At 40.5% G+C, this 19,586-nt stretch overlaps 1 protein-coding gene and 1 long non-coding RNA gene across 3 annotated transcripts in view; one reads left to right on the top strand and one right to left on the bottom strand.

Moving 5' to 3' along the window:
- Nucleotides 1-14,534, top strand: part of LOC135311889 (uncharacterized) — a 33,205-nt gene extending 18,671 nt beyond the window's left edge. The window contains exon 3 of the long non-coding RNA XR_010371431.1: nt 13,219-14,534. This is a non-coding gene — a long non-coding RNA (uncharacterized LOC135311889). The remainder of the gene's footprint in view (nt 1-13,218) is intronic.
- The window catches only part of PAG1 (phosphoprotein membrane anchor with glycosphingolipid microdomains 1), a 117,488-nt gene continuing 99,121 nt past the window's right edge, over nt 1,220-19,586 (bottom strand). For both annotated transcript variants that reach the window (XM_064442496.1, XM_064442497.1), the window contains exons 8-10: nt 17,296-17,891; nt 12,706-12,765; nt 1,220-10,752 (exon numbers count right to left, since the gene is read on the bottom strand). In XM_064442496.1, the coding sequence (XP_064298566.1) occupies nt 10,402-10,752; nt 12,706-12,765; nt 17,296-17,891 (1,007 nt within the window). In that variant the 3' untranslated portion in view covers nt 1,220-10,401. The remainder of the gene's footprint in view (nt 10,753-12,705; nt 12,766-17,295; nt 17,892-19,586) is intronic.

The following is a 19,586-nucleotide window of genomic DNA, read 5'->3' as shown; positions in this document are numbered from 1 at the left end:
GATAATGAGGGGGAAGGTGCATCTCACGGAGAACCCAAGTCCCAGCAGGCTAGGTACCATTTCAGCCTCATGATCTCGGTACAAAGAAGCCCTACTCCAGTGACACACTTAAAAGATGATATTGCCTGGGTTAGACTTACAAACAGAATCTGTGTTACATATTCAGGTGTGGTTCTGTCATGGTTTAACCCCAGCTGGCAACTGAGCCCCACACAGCCACTCTCTCACTGCCCCCACCCAGTGTGATGGGGGAGAGAACCAGAAGGGTAAAAGTGAGAAAACTCATGGGTTGAGGTAAGAACAGTTTAATAATTGAAATAATGTAGTAATGATGATGATGATAGCATATACAAAGCAAGTGATGCATGATGCAGTTACTCACCACCTGCTGACCAATGCCCAGCCAGCAAACTTTCCCCAGTTTCTATACTGAGCATGATGTCATATGGTATAGAATATCCCTGTGGCCAGTTTGGGTCAGCTGTCCTGGCTGTGCTCCTTCCCAGCTTCTTGCTGGCAGGGCATGAGAAGCTGAAAAGTCCTTGATTTAGGGTAAGCACTACTTAGCAACAACTAAAACATCAGTGTGTTATGAACATGATTCTCATATTAAATCCAAAACACAGCACTGTACCAGCTACTAGGAGGAAAATTAAACCAGGACAGGTCTGGTTTCTTCTTCTGAAGTGCTTAAGGATGTTCTCAAAGTATTTCTACACAAATGAGTCTTGCCATTGACGGTGCAGCACAGCAAATTTCTGGGGAACATTGTCTAGAGAGCATCTTTAGCAAAGAAAAAGAAATTGAGTGCCATGGCAATTTCAGAAGATAATCCATAAGGCTGGTAATTGCAGACCTTTAAAAATGCTGAAAGCAGCACAACTTTCAAAGGCTCAAAGCCAATATTCTTACCTGCACTAAAAAGAGCGTAGTGCCACTATATTAATGGGATTTTCTCCTTTAGTCCAGAGACAACTTAAAATTGGTGCTGTTGTGTGCATACATGAATCTTGACAGGATTGTGGCTTTGGGAGGAGTAAGGTGCTATATAAAACAAAGAAAACTTAATAGTTCTTGTCAGGTAATGAAATCAGCACAAAATGCCTGGAATAAACAAAATTCTATCAAATAATGCAGATTTTAGGACCTGCAGGAGGAAGTGACTACAAGGACTGAATAAAACATTTGTTAAGAAACAAAACAAAAAGAGGCACAGGTTAAAAAAACAAAACAAAGCAAAAGACAAAGCTTATTTATTGTGTTTTATTCTATCTGGCTATTGAATTTATATATAGATTTCAATCCACTGAATTTTGCCAGGAGTTTTGAATTAAACTAATGTCTTGCAATGTAACGTGTTTCCCATTTGACATAATTTACATGGATTTCCAATAAATTCAAAAGTTATTTCCAAATATATTAAACAGAGAAAATGGCAGAGCCTCTCTTAAAAGCTTTCAGAGAATACAGTACAGAATCTTAAGGTTTTTTTCTGCATATAAACAAGTAAATATTAGGATACTACTGTACATAAATAAAACTTGTATTTTATATTATTGACCTATGTTCTTACTTTTAGATAACTGCCTCATTTGTTTAAGTAGCATTTTTTCCCCTGAAATATTTACATAAAACTTGTCTATATTTACAGTAAATAACCATAATTACCTACTGTGCTTTCAGCAGCCAAAAGCTGAATTGGCTAGAAACATCAGATGAAGATTCTTGGAACAATGGTATGACTAAATTACATCAACTCGTGTATACTACTATAAAATGTTGAGAGGAATTTCATGGCATTTATCGATTTACAAAATGAAACTTAGTGTTGGATCTGAACTGCTCTACCGGTAGGATAAGCCCTGCAATTACAGTCAAGCTACTATTTATGGAACGTACATTCCGCAAAACTACAGTATTTCAGTGTCTGCAGTGGTGTTAATAAAACTATATTGATTTCAGAAAGGTAGCAAGCCAAATAACCCATCATGTAGCACACCAGCCTCAGCTAGTGCCATCTCGGAAGTCTGCATGCTCTGACTCCAGGTTTATATAGTACAGTTATTTCTTCAAACTGCTCTCACTGCCTACAGATCTGAACTACATAGTATATTTAACTGTATCCATGCTAAGGTAGCCAGAGATGGTTCTAATCATCTCTTTTTAGAAGATTATACTGGTTTGAGGATGTTTTGCAGCTCTGCATCAGTGACCAGAGAATCGAATGGTTGTCCAGAAAACACAGTTTGTTGCTAGAACATTATGTAAGAGAACACTGCTGGAAAACCATTCCAGTAATAAATATTTTTTCCATTATAAAACAATGGATAAAATAAAGTGTCTGTAATTACCAATATTTATCCACTATGTTCTAAGTATGCAATGTTCCATATATAAAGCAATTTTATGCTGAAGCTCCTATAGCACCCAATTTAAAGTGGCTCCTACTGAGGCATGATTTTAATAATAGCTATTAGAGATATTATCCATATACCAGACTATTTTTTGTTGTTCCTATGGAAGTTGTATCAATTCACTAACATAAAAGAAAGAAAATACATTTCACTGAAAATAAAAACAAAAATACCTAGCACCAAACCAAACCTCTTCTAAACTTTGTCTTAGGGTCCAATCCTGCACCCTCGTCTCATGCAAATAGATCTGTTTAAATAAAGTAATGCAGGTTGGGTTTTTCCCCCCCTAAAACCATCTGTGCAAGTCCAGATCTGCACATGGTACTTACATTAGTGCATCTACATTTGTCCATTTTGGGTTTATGATAGAACAAAACCATGTATTTAGAATTTATTTTCACTTAATTTCTGTTTATATGGAGGCCTGATAAAAGATCAACAAACTGCATCATGGTGGGGCAGAGAGGACTTGCTCCTGCCTCTTTGGATACAGGGAATACTGAGAAGATAAGCAATTCCATCCACCTCCTGTGAGATTCTTGGCAATGTGTCCCTTAACTGTGACCTCTACTATTGCAAAAATCTTTCTAAACAGGTAGTCTGTGATGTGGCTGAAATGCAAATGAAACTTAGCTGTTGTTCCTGTTACCTCTCCCTTCCTAGCTGCTGCAACAGGCTATAACTGTCTTGGCTCGACAGTAAATGCTCTTTTCTGGGTTTGCAGGTGGGCTCTTTGCACACTTTCATCTAGAAAGACTAGTCACACTGAGGAGAAGTAGCTCACATCCCTGTTTCTTAAGTTAAGGGGGTCAGGACTGTGAAGCAAAGGGCTGTTCCTAAGTAGTCATTGCCACAAAGTAGAGACAGGCCCTGCTGGAAATCATGAAGGTGGTACGTGTGGAAACCCAGGAGCCATCAGAGTGATCCAGATGCTCATTCAAAGACTTATCTGCTGGTAGGATGTTCTGAGGAGACTGGTTATGTGACTGTTCTCAAATAGCCTCAGAGATAAAGACCAAATTCCAGTATCCTCAGGCATGTGAGAAAGAAGGCTCTTGTGCTCTTAGGTGTTTTTTTTTTTACTAATACATTTAAACGTTGTACTGCTTTACCTCTTACATCTTTCCAAGTCAGTTGAGCACTTGCAAGCTACAGAACTTCTTGCCTTGAAAGAAAGTGAAGACCTCCACAGAACACAGGATGTGATTTCCCCAAAACATCTGACTTTGGAGCATAAGTCCAGGCTTCTAAATCCTGCAGGCACATTCCAAAGGTCCCATTCGGAAGTGTTAGGTGATGCAGTTTCTGTGCCCTCTGGACAGTTGCCATATTTCATCAAGGACAAAAGATACTCAGATGGTGATGGCTGAACATGGCATGAGCAGTTCCATGAATAAAAGGGTAGTCCAAATTCAACCTATGCTTAAAGTTAAAACATGAGAGTCTCTTCGCAGACATTAGGAAGTCAAAACATCAGTGCTGTGGGTTTTTTTTAAGTAATAAGATTCGTAAGGTTTAAAACCCCCTCCCCAATATTATAAGATGTTGTAATTTTAACAAGAGCTGGTAACATTGTCTTATAGTGAATGGGAGGCATTCTGAAATCTCAAATGAAGCATCTTGAAGTCAAGTGATACTTACATACTTTGTAAATCATCTAAGAAAGTTGTTGCATTATTATAACCTACAAGAAATAACATAGCTGCCCTCTAAACTAAACAATGAATTTTGTTTTGTATTTTCTGTAACAAACAAATGCTAGTTAAAATTAGACAACAGATTTACAGAGACAGAAACTTTGTCAGACTCTGCCATTGTAACAATAAATAAGCATCACAAATGAAAGCCAATATTTAGGAATGTGTATGGCAAGAGATTACCACGTACAGTAGAGAAGTTGCTGTGCAGTAACAGTGAGCAACTTTATCTTTACAAAAACATCTTTATTTTTAGGCACTTTGCTATTATGTTTGTAGTGACTGTCCTTCCGGCCAGTTTGAAACTGAAAAGCTCCAGAAAAAAACCTTACAGCTTGAAAAAACAGAACTGTAAGTTTTATGTTGTCTATAGACAGCACAGGCCAAGGGGTATGTAATACAAAGATAACCCATGCATTTGCTGTGGAAATTGGGGTGCTGGAGTTAGCTAAGTGAGCAGGTCAGACCAAGTAGATCATTAAATTGTTCTAGTGATTCTGCTTACAACACCTGAGCTTGATCGTTTAGAGTTAGCTTAAATATACCTACATTGTGTAGACGCTCTTGCTGACCTTTGGCTTACATGTAAAGTAAGTTTTATCAGTTAATCCATGGGAACCTCGTATTACAAATAAGCTTTCATCTTTCTGTTGTCCATAGGGAAAGAACAGTTTCTAGCGTATGTGATACCCTAATGTACTCATGGAAAATTACCACATAGGCAACTAATTTGTTTAATACTTTTGTTGTTTAATACTTTTTGAAAGCCTCTGATCTTTCATACTGACCCAACCAAAGGGGGGTTCTCTCTCCTTGAGGAAAGGGAACCCTGCGTTTTTATCTCGGTGATGTTCCATCCATAACATTTATCTTTACCATAATCCTCAACATATGTTGTTAGCTAGCAAGGCATATAAAAATACTTTCTTTTTTTTGAGGCTGAGATCTGTTCTGGCAATGTCTTCAGCCATGACCATCCCAAAAGAGATGCTACAAATCAACTTCAGCACCAGGGTATGAAATCATATGGATTGCAATTATGTTCCCTGCTCCCAGGAAAAGACTTCCACTTGAAAGTCTTCAGCATACCACCACAGGAACATCTGTCAGGCTGAGCATCTTTCTGCATTGTCCTGTTTTACAGTAGACTACGTACACCAAGTTACTTGTGAGGCACATAACAGACTTATCCAGGCATGTTCCAACCTAAAGAAATGACACTCATCTGAAATAACTGGTAATTTGCCTAAGAGCAAAAATCCCTCACTGGAGTGTGGCCCAAATGAAAATGTTTGTTGCAGAAACAGCTTTCTTACAGTCAGATTGCAAACAAATGTATATGTACAATAGGAGACAGAAAAAACTCCTTGAGCTGTTTCTCTATGATGTTTCCAATCCCACACTGCACAGATGAGAGTCATGCCTCTTAACTCCTTTCAAGCCAAGGCATTTGGCCTGAGTGGCTGCTTTTAAACACCCGTGGCCCAACCTAGGCTTCTTAACATGTGATGACTCCATTCTGACTGTGAATGGGATGAACAAGAGACAGGGAAGCACTGACAGCCTTTTGTAGTCAGAGTAACACAGCTACAGCAGACTCCTGGGAAGCAGACAGTACTAGTGAGAGCAGTCTGTGCCACAGCTTTACACATCAGCTTTCAGAAAGCACACTGAAACCATTTATCCAGCATCTTATAAAAGCACCATTGAAAGGTTGAACAGAGAGCACCGCATATAACAGAATTGTGATCAAGACAGCAGACAGGAGCTGTTCAGGGAGCTATGGAGACGCACGCAGCCCAGAAGAATCCCTGCAGGATGGATTCCCTGAAGGCACGATAGACAAGGGCTTAGGGAACAAGGCAGCTGGTCCTCAACCAGTTGCTCCTGTGGGGATGGTCCAGCTTTGGGTGAGTCAGGAATATGAATTCTCACACCTATTCATCCCTCACCCCATGAATCCTGCTACACGTAAGCAAGTCTGCAGTTGATAGTAATACAAAGACTGAAGCAACTAATTTTTCACAGTTGACGCAGACAAAGACCACCACCGCCCTGAATGCTCACTGTTGAAAAACTTAGGCTCTTCAAAAGAAGATTGATAGTTCTTATTGCAAAGCTTAGTCATTGTAGCTACATTACTGGGCTTTTTAAAGGACGTTTGTGAGAGACTATTGCTATTGTAGGGCTAATTGAGGTCCAGTACATTTAATGTGTCTCTGTAAAGCTGTTTCCAACTTAGACAAAGTGGGGATATCTTTTTGTAGCTTTGTATTAAACAAACACAATATGGAAAAGAGTATGGAAGTACTAGCTACTTAGTAAAAAAGGCACTATAACTGATCTAACTGTGGTAATTAGGAACCTGCCTGTGCTACAAAGATCTGTAAAGAATCTATTTCTCTCCATGACTGAGAAAGCAATTCTGTGCCATGGTAGAAAGGGGAGACTGGTTTAGGTATCAGGTTAGAGCTGGTTTAGGTACGGGTTTAGCACTGGTTTAGGTACGTGGTTTGAACAACTCCCATGGTTCATGGAAGAGACATCCAAACTGCATTTCCTGATTCTACCACTTCCCAGAAGGAAATCAGAAAAGACCTTTACACTAGTGCAGTTATACACACATTACAACTCGTTTTGGCCTTACTATGGCAATTTGATGTGAGATCTTATTACATAGTTGTGCTAAAAAAATGGAGGCAAAGAAATAGACCATGAAGCTTCCCCAGAAAAGATCACCAGGTAACAAATACTTCAATTTGGATGTTGACATTTTATTTTGGGATATGGTGAAAGAGAAAAAATAGCAATGAAGAGACAAGTAAAAGAGACTCCCTTTTCTTTACAGTCAGATTAATCTATTTGGGGATTACTGGTGGAAAAATCTTTCCATCCAACATATTAGTGAAAAGGAAGCATTGGCAACAGCCATAAGGGAACAGATCTTACTTCTGGGAAGAGGGAACTAAACCAGAAGCTCGATTCTTTGTCAAGGGATGTAATTATTCACGTAAGAACCTTGGACTGAATTAAAAAACATTCTTCTTTAGCATTAGACTATATAATGGAGATTGTAGGAGAGCTCTGGACTCCCCCATGTGTCCTTTTCCAGGATGGCAATTCCTATTTGCAGATCCCAAGAGTCCAGTGTGAGAGTGTCTCAACAGCTGAGGGCAGACAGACGTTACAAGCAGCAGTACAGGATCTGAGCTCCTTCCTCACCAGGCTGAGGGTCTAGTGGATGCTGGAAAGGTTGTGACCAGCCTGAGAGTCATTTAAATGGGAAGGAATGTGTCAGCACCACAAGACTGTAAAGTCAGTACCAGCTCCCAGCGTGAGGCTGTATAAGGCAGGTTAAAAATAGAAACCAAAAAAAAGCAACAGAAGGGGAGGGATTTCACTGTGGAAAGGGAAGCCTGGGGTCTCAAGGTGCAGCTGTCAGAACAGGGGAAAGGAAGGAAGGAGTGAGTCTTGCATCCCTTCCTCCAAAAGAACACTCTTGATTCTGCTCTGAAAGACCACAAAGAGTGACCAGGCAGCCCTCCTCCTCCCTTTGACTTCCTGATCTTGATGGGGACACTCCTACAGTGATGTTTGACTTTCTTCTTTTGCACCTTAAAATTTTGCAGTCAAGAATTCAGTGGTATTCTTTGTTGTCATTAACTGGCATTATCTTTTGTCTTAACTGATCTTGAAATTGCATCTGGTGAACCTGACAAACCTCATGTTGCTACTGTTTCTCCAAAAGCAGTTATCCATGTAATGAGTAAGAGAATCCTTAAGGATCATAGATGGGATTGTAGATCCCATCTTGAGATTTATTTGGGAATTTCAGGAGTTGGGGTATGCCTGCCACTAAGTTGCAGGTGTCAGACTGAGGACTTCATATATAAACCTGTACCCCTGAGCAAGGAAGAGGCAGCAAACACAGAGTTAAAGACTTCAGAAATTCTCCAGACTTAGCACAAAAGATCTGAAATGTGATGCATCTTATCTTTGGCCTTAAGCAGTGTGAAGCAGAAGGAGAGAACAGTCAAAGGCGAACTTCATTAATTCACTTTCAAGGGAACAGAAACAGAAACCGTTTTTGAGGGAAAAACTCCAGAAAGGAAGACCAAAGTCAGCTTTAAAAAGCACTGCAATGAAGTGGAAGCAAAATGTTTGCTGCAGCTATGGAAGCATGGCAGCACAGTCAAGAACATGATGAATGCAGGCTGATCTGGACTGCTTTTCCTTGAAATAAGAGAGTCATAGATCAAGTGTGCTGCACTGTCACATGAGGTCAGGATCCACAAAATCTGAATCACCCTGTGGGCAGAGTTTGACTGCACACTTGCACTGCTCCTCAGAGACGCACTACTTACAGGTGAAGCTCATAAATTACATTTCTTTCAGTTATGAATTTCTAATAAACTTCTAATAAATATGTGTAACCAGATTTATGTTTGGGCTTTATAGTACCAAGTAATGTTGAGCGGTGGCCAGTGACCTGAGAAGGACACAATCCAATATATTGAAACCTAGTATCAACTGAACTGAAACTAAACCCATTCTAGACTACTATGGTATAAGCCAACCTCAGTTTATGTACTGTTTATTTCAAACTGAAAATAAACTACTCTTCAAGCACATGCCAAATATTACATATGTGAATGTTGGTTGAATACTACCAAGTTTGGACCACAATTTATACTGGTGCCCAAATTACTTGTGTATGCTTATGTACATGGGGATATATGCGCATGTGTGCACATAACTGTGTACAAATGCATATCACACAATGCCAGTTGGACTATTCTTGTACTAGTCTTTATTCATTGTACCATTTTTGAAGAAAAAGTATCAACCTACTCATCAGTAAAAAATCAGTACCTACTTATTTAATCTAAGCACTGTACTTTGTTTTTAACAGTAACAGAATAACTTGAGATCTTTGAAAGACAGTGGCTTTCAAACTGCTTGTCAGAGCCCTGAGAAGTTCTTGGTTGCCCTTCTGCTTCTTTTAGCAGGGGAACAAGGAGGACCAGTGGCTATCCCAGACTAAATACCACTCTCTCTCTGCCTCTTTTATGCCCTTTGGCAGTGTTCTTTTACACAGACTCCATTATTTTGAGCTTAAAACCAGCAAGGCATATTCCACATCCCTGCTTAAGAAGACCAAAAAAACCCCAAAGTTCATTTATGTACTTCTAAAATGGGGAAGAAAAAAAAAAAAGGAAAACCAAATAAAGCCCAACCAAAGAACGGGATTCCTCCTGTTACACAAAACAGAAAGTTAGCCTACAAAAACTTTGAGGATGAAAAATACGTTGTAAAATAAAAAATATCCACTCAACACAGTACATAAATTTTCCTATATAATAAACTAGACAAACATATTAAAATACTTTGTCTTTAAAAAGGGCAAAGTTCTTCAAAAGATGACTCAACAATATTAAGGTTAGCTAAACATTATGCTAGCGCATCAGTTTGCACAACTTTTTGCAACATGACAATTGTCTGGTGTGTGTACGCGTAGGTGTATGTGTGCATGTGAGGGAAATGGAGCAAGAACACTAAGGGTGTCACTTGCCATTTTAAAGCAGTATTTCACAGATAATCAGACAAAAAAACCCTACAAATACCAGTACACATCTCAAATATTGCAAGTCACATTCTACAGCCCTTGACATTAAAAAAGAAGAAAAAGCTGACAGAATAAATTCAAGTACATTTGGAGTAGGTCCCTTGTGAAATGAAGTACTGTTGTTTGCACTTTAGTTGCAAAGAACATGGACAGAGCTCCCAAAGGACACAGAAGTGAGCATGCCTTCCCCAGCCCTGCAACCTAAGTTTGAGTTGAGGTACAATGATCCATGATTTGCTCAGCAAAGAGGATGCTTAAACTTGAATGAAAAACGATGCTTGAAAAACAGTTTGAAGCAAACAACATAAAATAATCTTTTAAAATGAAAAGCTGCCTTTGGGTAAAGGCAGCCTTTTTGGTATGTAATCCTATTGGGACAACGAGCCCAGCAGTCCTTCCCAAATTCTGGTCATCGTGGAGCCTTTACGTTGTCCTAGTTGTCATTCTGACCTCACATACCCTTTCCTGTGAGCCTCCATCTACCACCCGGAATAACCTAGCGGGTATCGCATCCCAGCTGAAATGTGTGCTGCTTCTTTACAACTTTTGTTCTCTACTTAGCTTTGTTCCTCAGAAGGAGATGCACTTCCTTCTCCATGTTTCACATGTTCCTTTGAAAATACCAGCGGATCAGACACATGCTGAAATCTGCCTGCCACAGTAGTTAAAGTCTGGTGAAATCCCTGTGGTGCTGCAAATCCCCTATGCTCTCATAGTCATTCTCTCCTGAAAGAGCAGTGTGGTTTGTGTTAGGCACAGACAAGGTCCTGTCTTCTTCTTGGCTCACTGACTGGATAGCTTCATAGTCAGGCTCCAGCTCCCCGTTTGGTCTGTCCGCTGACTGAGGCACAGTGGTAGCATTTAGGGTGTTTTCAAAGTCCTTCACACTTGCATAGAGGCCACTGCAAATAGATGGGGACCTCTGAGATGCAATTTCTTGAATACAGGTGTAAGGAGAATCCAGTGCCTTGATGGCCTGTCCCGGCTTACTCACGGATGAGTACATGGCTGAGATCTAGGAAAAGAAGACACCTGCTGAGTATTTAAGCATGGCATAAAGCTTGTGTGCCAGTTTGTACCTCTTCCACCACAAGGAAATCAGTTACTTAAGCAAAGACAAGATTTCTAATAAAAACATATCCTTTCTTGCAAAAAAAAAAAAAGGATTTCCTACAAATCCTTTCTTTTCTGGCATGCATTTATGAATTGATTTTATTTCAAAAAAGAATGCTTTATAAAAGCAGTTTAGAAATGTAAAAATTCTTTGAATATAAATTCCCTACAGGCAAGTTAGACACAGGACAAAAGGGACCAGCTTTGAGAGCAGGAGCTCTTGCAAGTTTTGCTATGGTCCTGGAGCCAGCTTGGGCTCAATGTGGAGACAGGCATCAAAGGAATGATCAGGTTTAGCTGCTGTATTGTAGGAGAAGGATGCTGTCTGATCCTTGGGGTTTTAAAAATTATTATTGTTTTTAATAGTAGCAGCTACTTTTCTGCTTCTAGAGAGACACCAATAGGAGAATAGTTATTTGTTGTGTTTATAGGCAGGACCAAGGATGCACCACGTCATGTGAAGAGAACGTTAAAAATCAGGTGACAAATTACCCACACCAGAAAACAGCAAATAGTCAGTGCGATCTTGATACACAAGGTCTGTTCTGTTGACTAAACTCTGTCTACAAAGAGGAGCTGCATCTCAGTCACTGCGTATCAGAACTTAAGGCTAAAGACTGAAACCTCTCAGCTATTACAAACACAAAAGAGGGAGCCAGGATCTCACTCCTAGCTCTAAAAGTCCCCTCTGAGGCGGTGGTATGCTTAAAGAAGTGCCTGAAGGTGGCCCCCAGTGAAGAGGTGAAAGAGAAGCCCATGTCCGCACATGTCAATCAGCTCAGGGCTTGCTGGGGCTGGTGCCAAGCACAGGGAGCCACTCTTGACTCCCTCTCCCAGTCCAAGTGGATACTATCCCTTGCACAGGGCAGATGGCTGAAATTCCCTGCACTGCTTCTCTGGTACCTAATGTTGCAATTACAACATAGCTCTTCTGTTACATTTAAAGTCTTTCCGAAGCATGCAAGGCCACTCCGGATCCTTATCAATCCAATCAAAATAGTAGATTGGCATGAAAATGTCCATTACCATTAAGCAACACTGACTGATGCAGATGAACCAGATCGCGTCTGTTAACTCTGTATTTTTTTTAAATTTTGTTTTTATAAAGAGAGACATCCAATTGCAGAGGACAATACTTCTTACTTTTTGCTGATTTCAGCAAACCAAACAAAAAGTGGCTTTTCTGCTCATCCATACTTCAGCCCTTTCCAGCATTAAATTACATGAACCCAGTTCAATTTATTCATTAATGTCTGAGAGTGCTTCTTCGAGAAGAAAACATTAGCTCACTCAGCTTATTGCCAAGTTTGTGTTTACTGTTATGTCCAGAGAATGTATTTAAAAATTGCATGGGTGTGCTGGAGATGATCACAAGCAACATTATTTCTGTTTAACTTTTCTGTCTTTGTTTCAGTATCCTCAATTTATCTGACTAACAGACATTTTAAAGAACAATTTATGTTCCAGTGCTTTTATTGTGCTGCCATTTATTTCCCAGAGCCCCAAACACTTTGCATGGGGAAGGTGGAGCATGTTTGAAAAGGCTGCTGATTATTATTCTTAAGTAGAGCTCATCATCCAAATCAAGAAGCTGCCCTAATGATCAGCTAATTGTGGCCTCCTGTCATTTTCTGACAGTTTTTTAACCTATTGGCCTGATACAGCCATATGCTAGAATACTTCTGATTTTAGGAATGTGGCAGTACAAACTCTGTGCAGAGAAACTCTGGCTTTCATTTTCCCTTCAGACAAATTTCACCTTTCTTAGATCCTGCTTAATCATGCAGAGTTTATGCTAATTTCTGCCCCAAAAAAGGTCTCTAGTTAGTTATTGAATTCCATGCAAGAAACCTACCTCATCTTCTGTAAGAGATGGATCTTCCTCTCGAGACTTGTAAGACATTGAACTAAGCCTCTGTAAAAAAAGGAAGAAAGAAAGAAAAAATAGGCTCATTACCAGTCAACAGTGTGAAACCTATAATAAAACCCTCCCATTACAATCAATGCAATGTATTTTATGGTCATTTGCTCACTAGTTCCATTTTACATAGCTAATATCCCTTATATCCAGAGTACATCTCTGGAGATAACAGCCCTGAGGTTAGTAGAGCTTTTTAATGTATCTGCTCTTGTCCTGACCTGAAAGGGTAAAAATAATGTAATGGTTAAAACAAACTCTGCTCCGCTGTATCCCTGCCTTTACACTTCTAATGAAGTCAGAATGAGTCTGCAAAGGCTTTTAAACAATTAAAAGTCAGCTGTTGTGACACACTAGTTGGCCTTCCACATGATTTTCAGATATGCTTTTATATGACAAAAGAACAATACTCAGCTAGTACCTTTCTGATGATCATTATCCTTCATTCAGTGGATCCTGGAAGTGCTGCAAGAGAGGCACCATGTCCTCCTCCCCCCCAAAAAGCAGCAGTTGTGCAGAGGTCCACAGCAGCACTGCCTCACAACCGCTCAGGCCATGAACATGGAAAAGACCTGCTGCAACCACCCTGAGATGGGCAGCTCAACTCTCAAAGCATCTGGCTGGATCCAATTCACATAGCAAAGTTACCAAAGAATGGAGGACTTGGTTTCGTATCAAGTCTAACTTCAAGCATGTAAAGCATCATGTAGAAATTAGGTCACGAAACACTGGGGGAAAAGCATTTTGCTCTTACGAAGAACTTCTTAGGATCTTTCTGGCAACGAAGATTCTGGCTACCTCTCAGCAGCCATGTGATTCGGCCCCCATAGGGTGAGAAGGCTTTGCTGGACTCCTGCTCCACAGTGATTCAGAGGGAGCCTTCCAGCACCGTTTGTAATGGGCCATAGTTTGGAGTTTCATGAAAAGTCTCCAAATCTCGTCCAATGCGGACCAAGGTGGAGAAGTAAAGCTATTTTTCAGCACAGTCAATTAAATATTGCTTCCAGACACACATTATACACACAAGATTTTTTTTTTCCACAGGGGTTCATTACAAACAATTCTTTCCTAATTCCATTTTTCTTGGTGTTTTTATGTCTGGTGAATACCAAGCTTCAAATCCCTGGGGCACTTCTGATGAAGACCCTGACCCAAAGCACACTGAGGTCTGCCTGCTGCACCCTGGGGGGCTTCCCTCACACCTAACAACTCCCTTGCTTCTTTCTCACTGCCTGGAGAATGTGCTTTTTAACCTGTGGTTTGTTTACTCACCAAAAAAAAAAAAGAAAGAAAAAGGAGATTTTCAAACATATTTTGGCTGTCCATTAGATCTGCTTCACTACAGCAGCTCAGTTTAGTCTTTCTTATTTGCAGGATATTATTTGTGTTGAGGAGTACGTTACTAATTTCATCCTCACACATTAAAACAAATGTGCTTGCAAAATTCTTCAGTGCAGTTATTTTCTCTCATCAGCGTCTGTGTCTATAAGCACCACGTGTCAGGACCCCGTCTACAGTTTCCCACTCAAGTACTGACAAATACCCCAGGGTGCTGGCAATCCTGTTCTGTTTCCCTGGGACCCAGCATTCTTTCTTATAAATGTGAAACCTGTGACACATCAATTTTGAAGGATATTGTCATCTTGGAAACTGAAAAAAATACTTGCTCCTAAACATTTTGTACCTAGCATTATTATAAATTATGCTTGAAACCTCAACCGCAGCAGCATGTGTCCTTATTTGACTTCCACTTTCCTTTTGTTCCTCGACAGCACTTGATTTTTTCCTCCTTGGCTCAGCTGCTGCTCCTGACTTGGGCACCAGAACAAGAAGACCATTCTCCTCTGGTGCATTTGTAAGAGATTCTTTGCTCATCCTCAGGCTGCACAAGTCTGAAATCAGATGGCAGCAGCCAGATATACACACGGAGAGCTTTTCTACCAGTGCTCACCCTGGAAAGACCTGGGTGAAAAAGAAGAGCTGTACTTCCTTTTTTTTTTAATTAAAAAGGAAGCACTAAAGAAAAACTTTAGAGGAACTATGCCCAAGTTTTTCCAAACGACAGAGGCCAGAGGCCTGTAAGAGGCCTTGTGCTATTAAAGGTGTCGTTTTCCACCAAAACCTTCCAAAGGATTTGCCTGGGTCACGGCCAATATCCAATTTAGATGATTAATTTTCACCTGTTTATTGCATGTCTGGCTCTTGAAAGGATCCTTTATAGTTTTCATGCTGTTTTATATTGGAAGTCTCTGGCTTGGTCTACCTAGCTCTCTCCCAGATAAGTGTGCTTCAGGAACTGGCATGGGCTGACGATCATGCTGGCTGCCCTCTTTCACAGGGTGAGACTGAAACAGCCTGGACATGGTCTGTCTCTGGCTATTGGCAGGTACAAGTCTCAGTTACACAAGCAGCTTCCCTGCCTGTCCCTTCTTTGTGCCCTACTAAAGCAAAGCCTAATGGTAGTGAGTGAGTTGCATGACTTACGCCCAACCTCCCTCTTCGTCAGGGTCAGGGCAGAAGGTTGAAAAGTTTGGGATACAGATGTCATGTTAAGCAAGACAGCTAAGTAGCCTCACAAGAGAGGATGCAAAAAGAGACACCTATGGAGTCTGTTTAACTAGAAGAGTTATCAATATAATGTACATTTCCATAAACACCTTGGTTTTGGTTGCTACGCTGGAAAAAAATAGGCATTGCTTTGCATTGTTTGAAGCAGCAAAACAGATGGAAAAATTATCATCATCACAACAGAAAAACAAGCCCGCAACCACCTCCCCACACAATGCCAACAATAATGACATTTATATATTCCGTCAATTACCATTTCCAACTCTGCTGCAGCTGTAGCTCTCAAGGACAGGACAGGCGCACGCTTCGATGCATAATGCATGTACCTAGCAGCAAATACGGGAATGATCTGATGCTGCCGAAGCTTTAACTCAGGATGGCTTTAGCTCTGAATAAATTTTAATTAGACAAACACCTTTTTTCTGGCACTTAGGGGACTGCATGTGTCATCCCTTGATTAATCCTTCAAAACCTGAACCATTTTAATCAATTCCCACTCCTTGCAGTTACTGACACTGCATACACGGTGTGCTGGGGAGCTACAGAGCAGCAAATGCTTTTCCTTTGTATCAGTGCCTGGGAAATACAATGAGTTTCTGTAAGTCTATTCACACCTGGTAGGAAAAATGTCACTGTTACGAAAATATGTTTCTCTAAAAGTTTAATTAGAAGCTACATATGGCCTGAATTTGGGAGGGGGGAGTGTTGGTGGATTATTGTTGACAATCACATCTTAATTTTTTACTTAGTGAGCTCACTATTTGTAAGAATGTGCACTGAAGAGCCCAGCTAAACAATTTTTATATTATGAGTAGTATTCAGTTTACTCATTTTGACTTTACTGTGCTTTATAGGTTACATGGTTAGTCAGTTATTTAACAAGGTAATTTCCTGCCCTTTGCCTGGATTACTGAAGTACTTCAAAGAAGAAAACAACCAGAAACAAGTAACGATACCTCGATTCTGCTATCGTTTTTCAGGTAAATATTTACATTAAAATGTCACATGGCATCTTAAGGATTTTTGGGAAATTTTCATCAATACCTAGTATTATTTGATGACTCAGACACCAAAATTATATTAAACTGCTAAAATCACAGTTCTTTCATTCACAATAAGTTATCTAAAGTAGTTCTGAAAAATGCAAAATCAACAGTTTATGAAACTCTGTGCCATGATATGAAAGCATCCTTAAAATTAATTCTGGTGAAAAACTGAAAATGGGAAAATAACTTGTTTAAAATGTTATCTTTCTATTTTTCAAGTTCACCACTAACTTGTCCCTAGGCTGGGAGAAAGAATAAGCTGCTGAGAAAACATAACTTTTGGCCATGATTTCACCACGTGGAAATTCATTACGGGTGACATACAGAATTTGACAAATATAAAAGCCTACAGTTGCAATCTCTCTCTCTCTTTCTGTCCCTCTCTTTTACAGAAAGAGATGAGATGAGTGGCTTTGAGCAGATGCCTAACACTTGCACAGCTAAGTCAAGGCCGCCCAACAGAGGAGGCACATCTAAAGTTAGGGCATCCACCAAGAATGGCCGCCTCTCCTTTTTGTAAATTGAGATTTCATTAGAAAAAAAACAAGGGGGGGACTCTGAACAAGATATAGGTGCTGACAGAGAGAGTGGATACCTATTGTAATAGCTCCTAGAAGTATGATACCATTAAACAAAAAAGCAGAGGCCTCCTGTGCAATTTCTGGATAATATTTGGGAAAAGCCTTATGCAGTGCATACTGCAGCGATCCAAAATATGGCTGCAATAAAAAGAGTACATGCCTATAATGTAAAGACTATACTGTACATTTTCACATTTCCATATTTTAGTCTTGCATCACCTTGAATTTTTTTTTCTTGGCTTTTTTTTGTTGTTTAAAAAAATCCTTTCCCACACATATGTTCTCTATCATTATTTGGCTGTTTGACAAGGACAAGTATTTGCAGTATTTACCTTCTCTGGTTTACTTGCTCCTTCTGTCACTTCTTCTTCCACTTCTTTTTCTTGCACATTCTCATTTTCATCAAGGAGTTTCATGGGTACTGGAGGGGGAAGCTCATCCTCTACATCTGGTGTGTTGTCAAGAGGGCTTTCTGAATTAGCACTTTGGCGACTTTTTTTATTTCGGTCAACAGATGCATATTCTGCTGATTCAATTTTGCACTCAGGAATCTGATCCTGACCTTCAGGAACTGTCAATGAAGCCTTTGATTTGCTGTTACAGCTCCCTTCCATGCTGGCTACTGCTCCAACATCTTTAATTTCTTTCACAGTTTCATACAAGCAGTCTTCAACTATGTTCTCCTGAGAGGAGCTGTCTTTCAAGACTTCATAAGGCCCTTCCATTCCAAGACCTTGATCGTTTTCTGCATTTCTAGCGGAGATGATGGTTTCCATGGTATTGTTAGGGGGAATACTGGGTAGTTCTCGGCTCTGGTGACATTTTAGGGACTTTCCAAGACAATCCTGTTGATCTAGCAGATCAGAGACAGATGTTTGTACTTCTTCATAAGGCTGGATACAGGCAGTTGTACTATCCTCTGAGAGTACTAAGGAAAATTATAAAGAAGCATTTCAAACAATTGCATGACTAAGGAAGGTTAATGCTATTTGGTACTGCCTATATCACATTGGTTTTATGTCTCATTGAAAATTATGATACTAACGCCTAGAAATGTCTAGTGGTCATCATGATTACCAAGTTTCCAGTTACAGAGACTTCTGGACTCTACTGTTGAAATATCTTTCTCACAACATCTTAAATACTCTGTGCACCCCCAAGTCACACTACATAGCAACAGCATTCACAGTAAGAACAGGGGATGGGTGGGGAGGTGCAGGTACACATGGATGTTCAGCTGTACTTGATTACATTGAATGCTTACAGACTGCTCTGTAGTCTCACATGGGGAACGCTGGTGGGAGGCCTCGAACCAAGTGCCTTTAAAAGAAGCCTTGTTAGATTTTCCTCTTTCCATTTCCCTATCATTTGGCCTCAAAAAGGAAAGCATTCTTGCTTCCTCCCTACCCAGCCCTCACCTTGTTTAACATGCTGGCCAAATTCGTGTCTGAATCACACCTCGCTCAGCCCTGCTGCAGTCAGCCTCACTGAGTGCTACACCAGAAGCTCCTCACTGGAAGGCTATGCCATACTTCTCTTAGTCTTGCAGCACATAATGTAGGTTGACAACCTACAAACGAGCCAACCATATGCACAAAAGAGAAGACTAGACTTCAAAAAGTAGTGTTAGGCAGAACATGTTATTTTAAGTCCCAGAAGTGGGTCACATGTCACTGTCACTAGAGGGTATTAGAGACTGAAATCTGTGGGACTCCTTATCTTACAGTGCACACATATGACATTTGCCTGCATTCCAGGATGTATACATGGGCACATACAAGCACATTTCAGGTACTATATGGTACGTAACTTTATGTGACACCATTTCTTTGAAAAATCATTCTGAATAGCTTTCCTTTTCTTAGTACAGTTCCTGTGGTACTCTCTCAGCAAAATCAACCCATTCTTCCATTTCCTTCAGTGTGTTTGACATGATGACATAAAGTGTTGCCAAAGCAATCAGTACCCTTGATTTGGTGCTTGTCATGGACGTTGCTTTCTCTTGTGCTCAGGGCATGCAGGCTCACGCAGTCAGCACCCACAGGGATCCATATCCTGACAGCAAAACTCAGGATGGAACTGGAGGTGTGAGATGCTAATTGCTGTCTGAGTGGGAGATGGGAGGAGAAGAAAAGGAAAACATCCTTCTCCATTCACTTGGCTCCTGCATACAACTGGGGACGAACAGGTGGAATAGGAGGAAGCGTCCTACTGTGTACTGACTAGGACTCATGGTGTCTCAGTCACCACCCAGGATGCCTGCAGACTTCCTGAGGAATATCAGGAACTGGCCTGGAGAAGCTGGAACATGTTTTTTCCCTTTTGGTGCTTGGTTCTCAGGGATTTCTGTGCTATGCAGAGCACTGCCACAGGCTCCAGAGAGCACATACCCCATTCAGCTTGGGGGGGGGATAATCAGAAGCAATGAGAGCTCACATTTCCATGCTCCTGTGGTTATGGGTAGAGACACAGAAGGGGTTGGCATAGATAAACATAATGCTGGCAAGTTGTGTGAATGAAAAAAAACACATCTCATGGTGCTGCTTCCATATTCCTGCCCCTGCTCAAAAGGCTAGCAGAAACAGTGAAAGAAAGAACTATTAAAAAGAATGCATAAAGCATA

The sequence above is a fragment of the Phalacrocorax carbo genome, chromosome 2 (assembly GCF_963921805.1).
Source record: "Phalacrocorax carbo chromosome 2, bPhaCar2.1, whole genome shotgun sequence".
Taxonomy (NCBI): Eukaryota; Metazoa; Chordata; class Aves; order Suliformes; family Phalacrocoracidae; genus Phalacrocorax; species Phalacrocorax carbo.
This window is presented reverse-complemented; position numbering and strand designations above follow the sequence as displayed.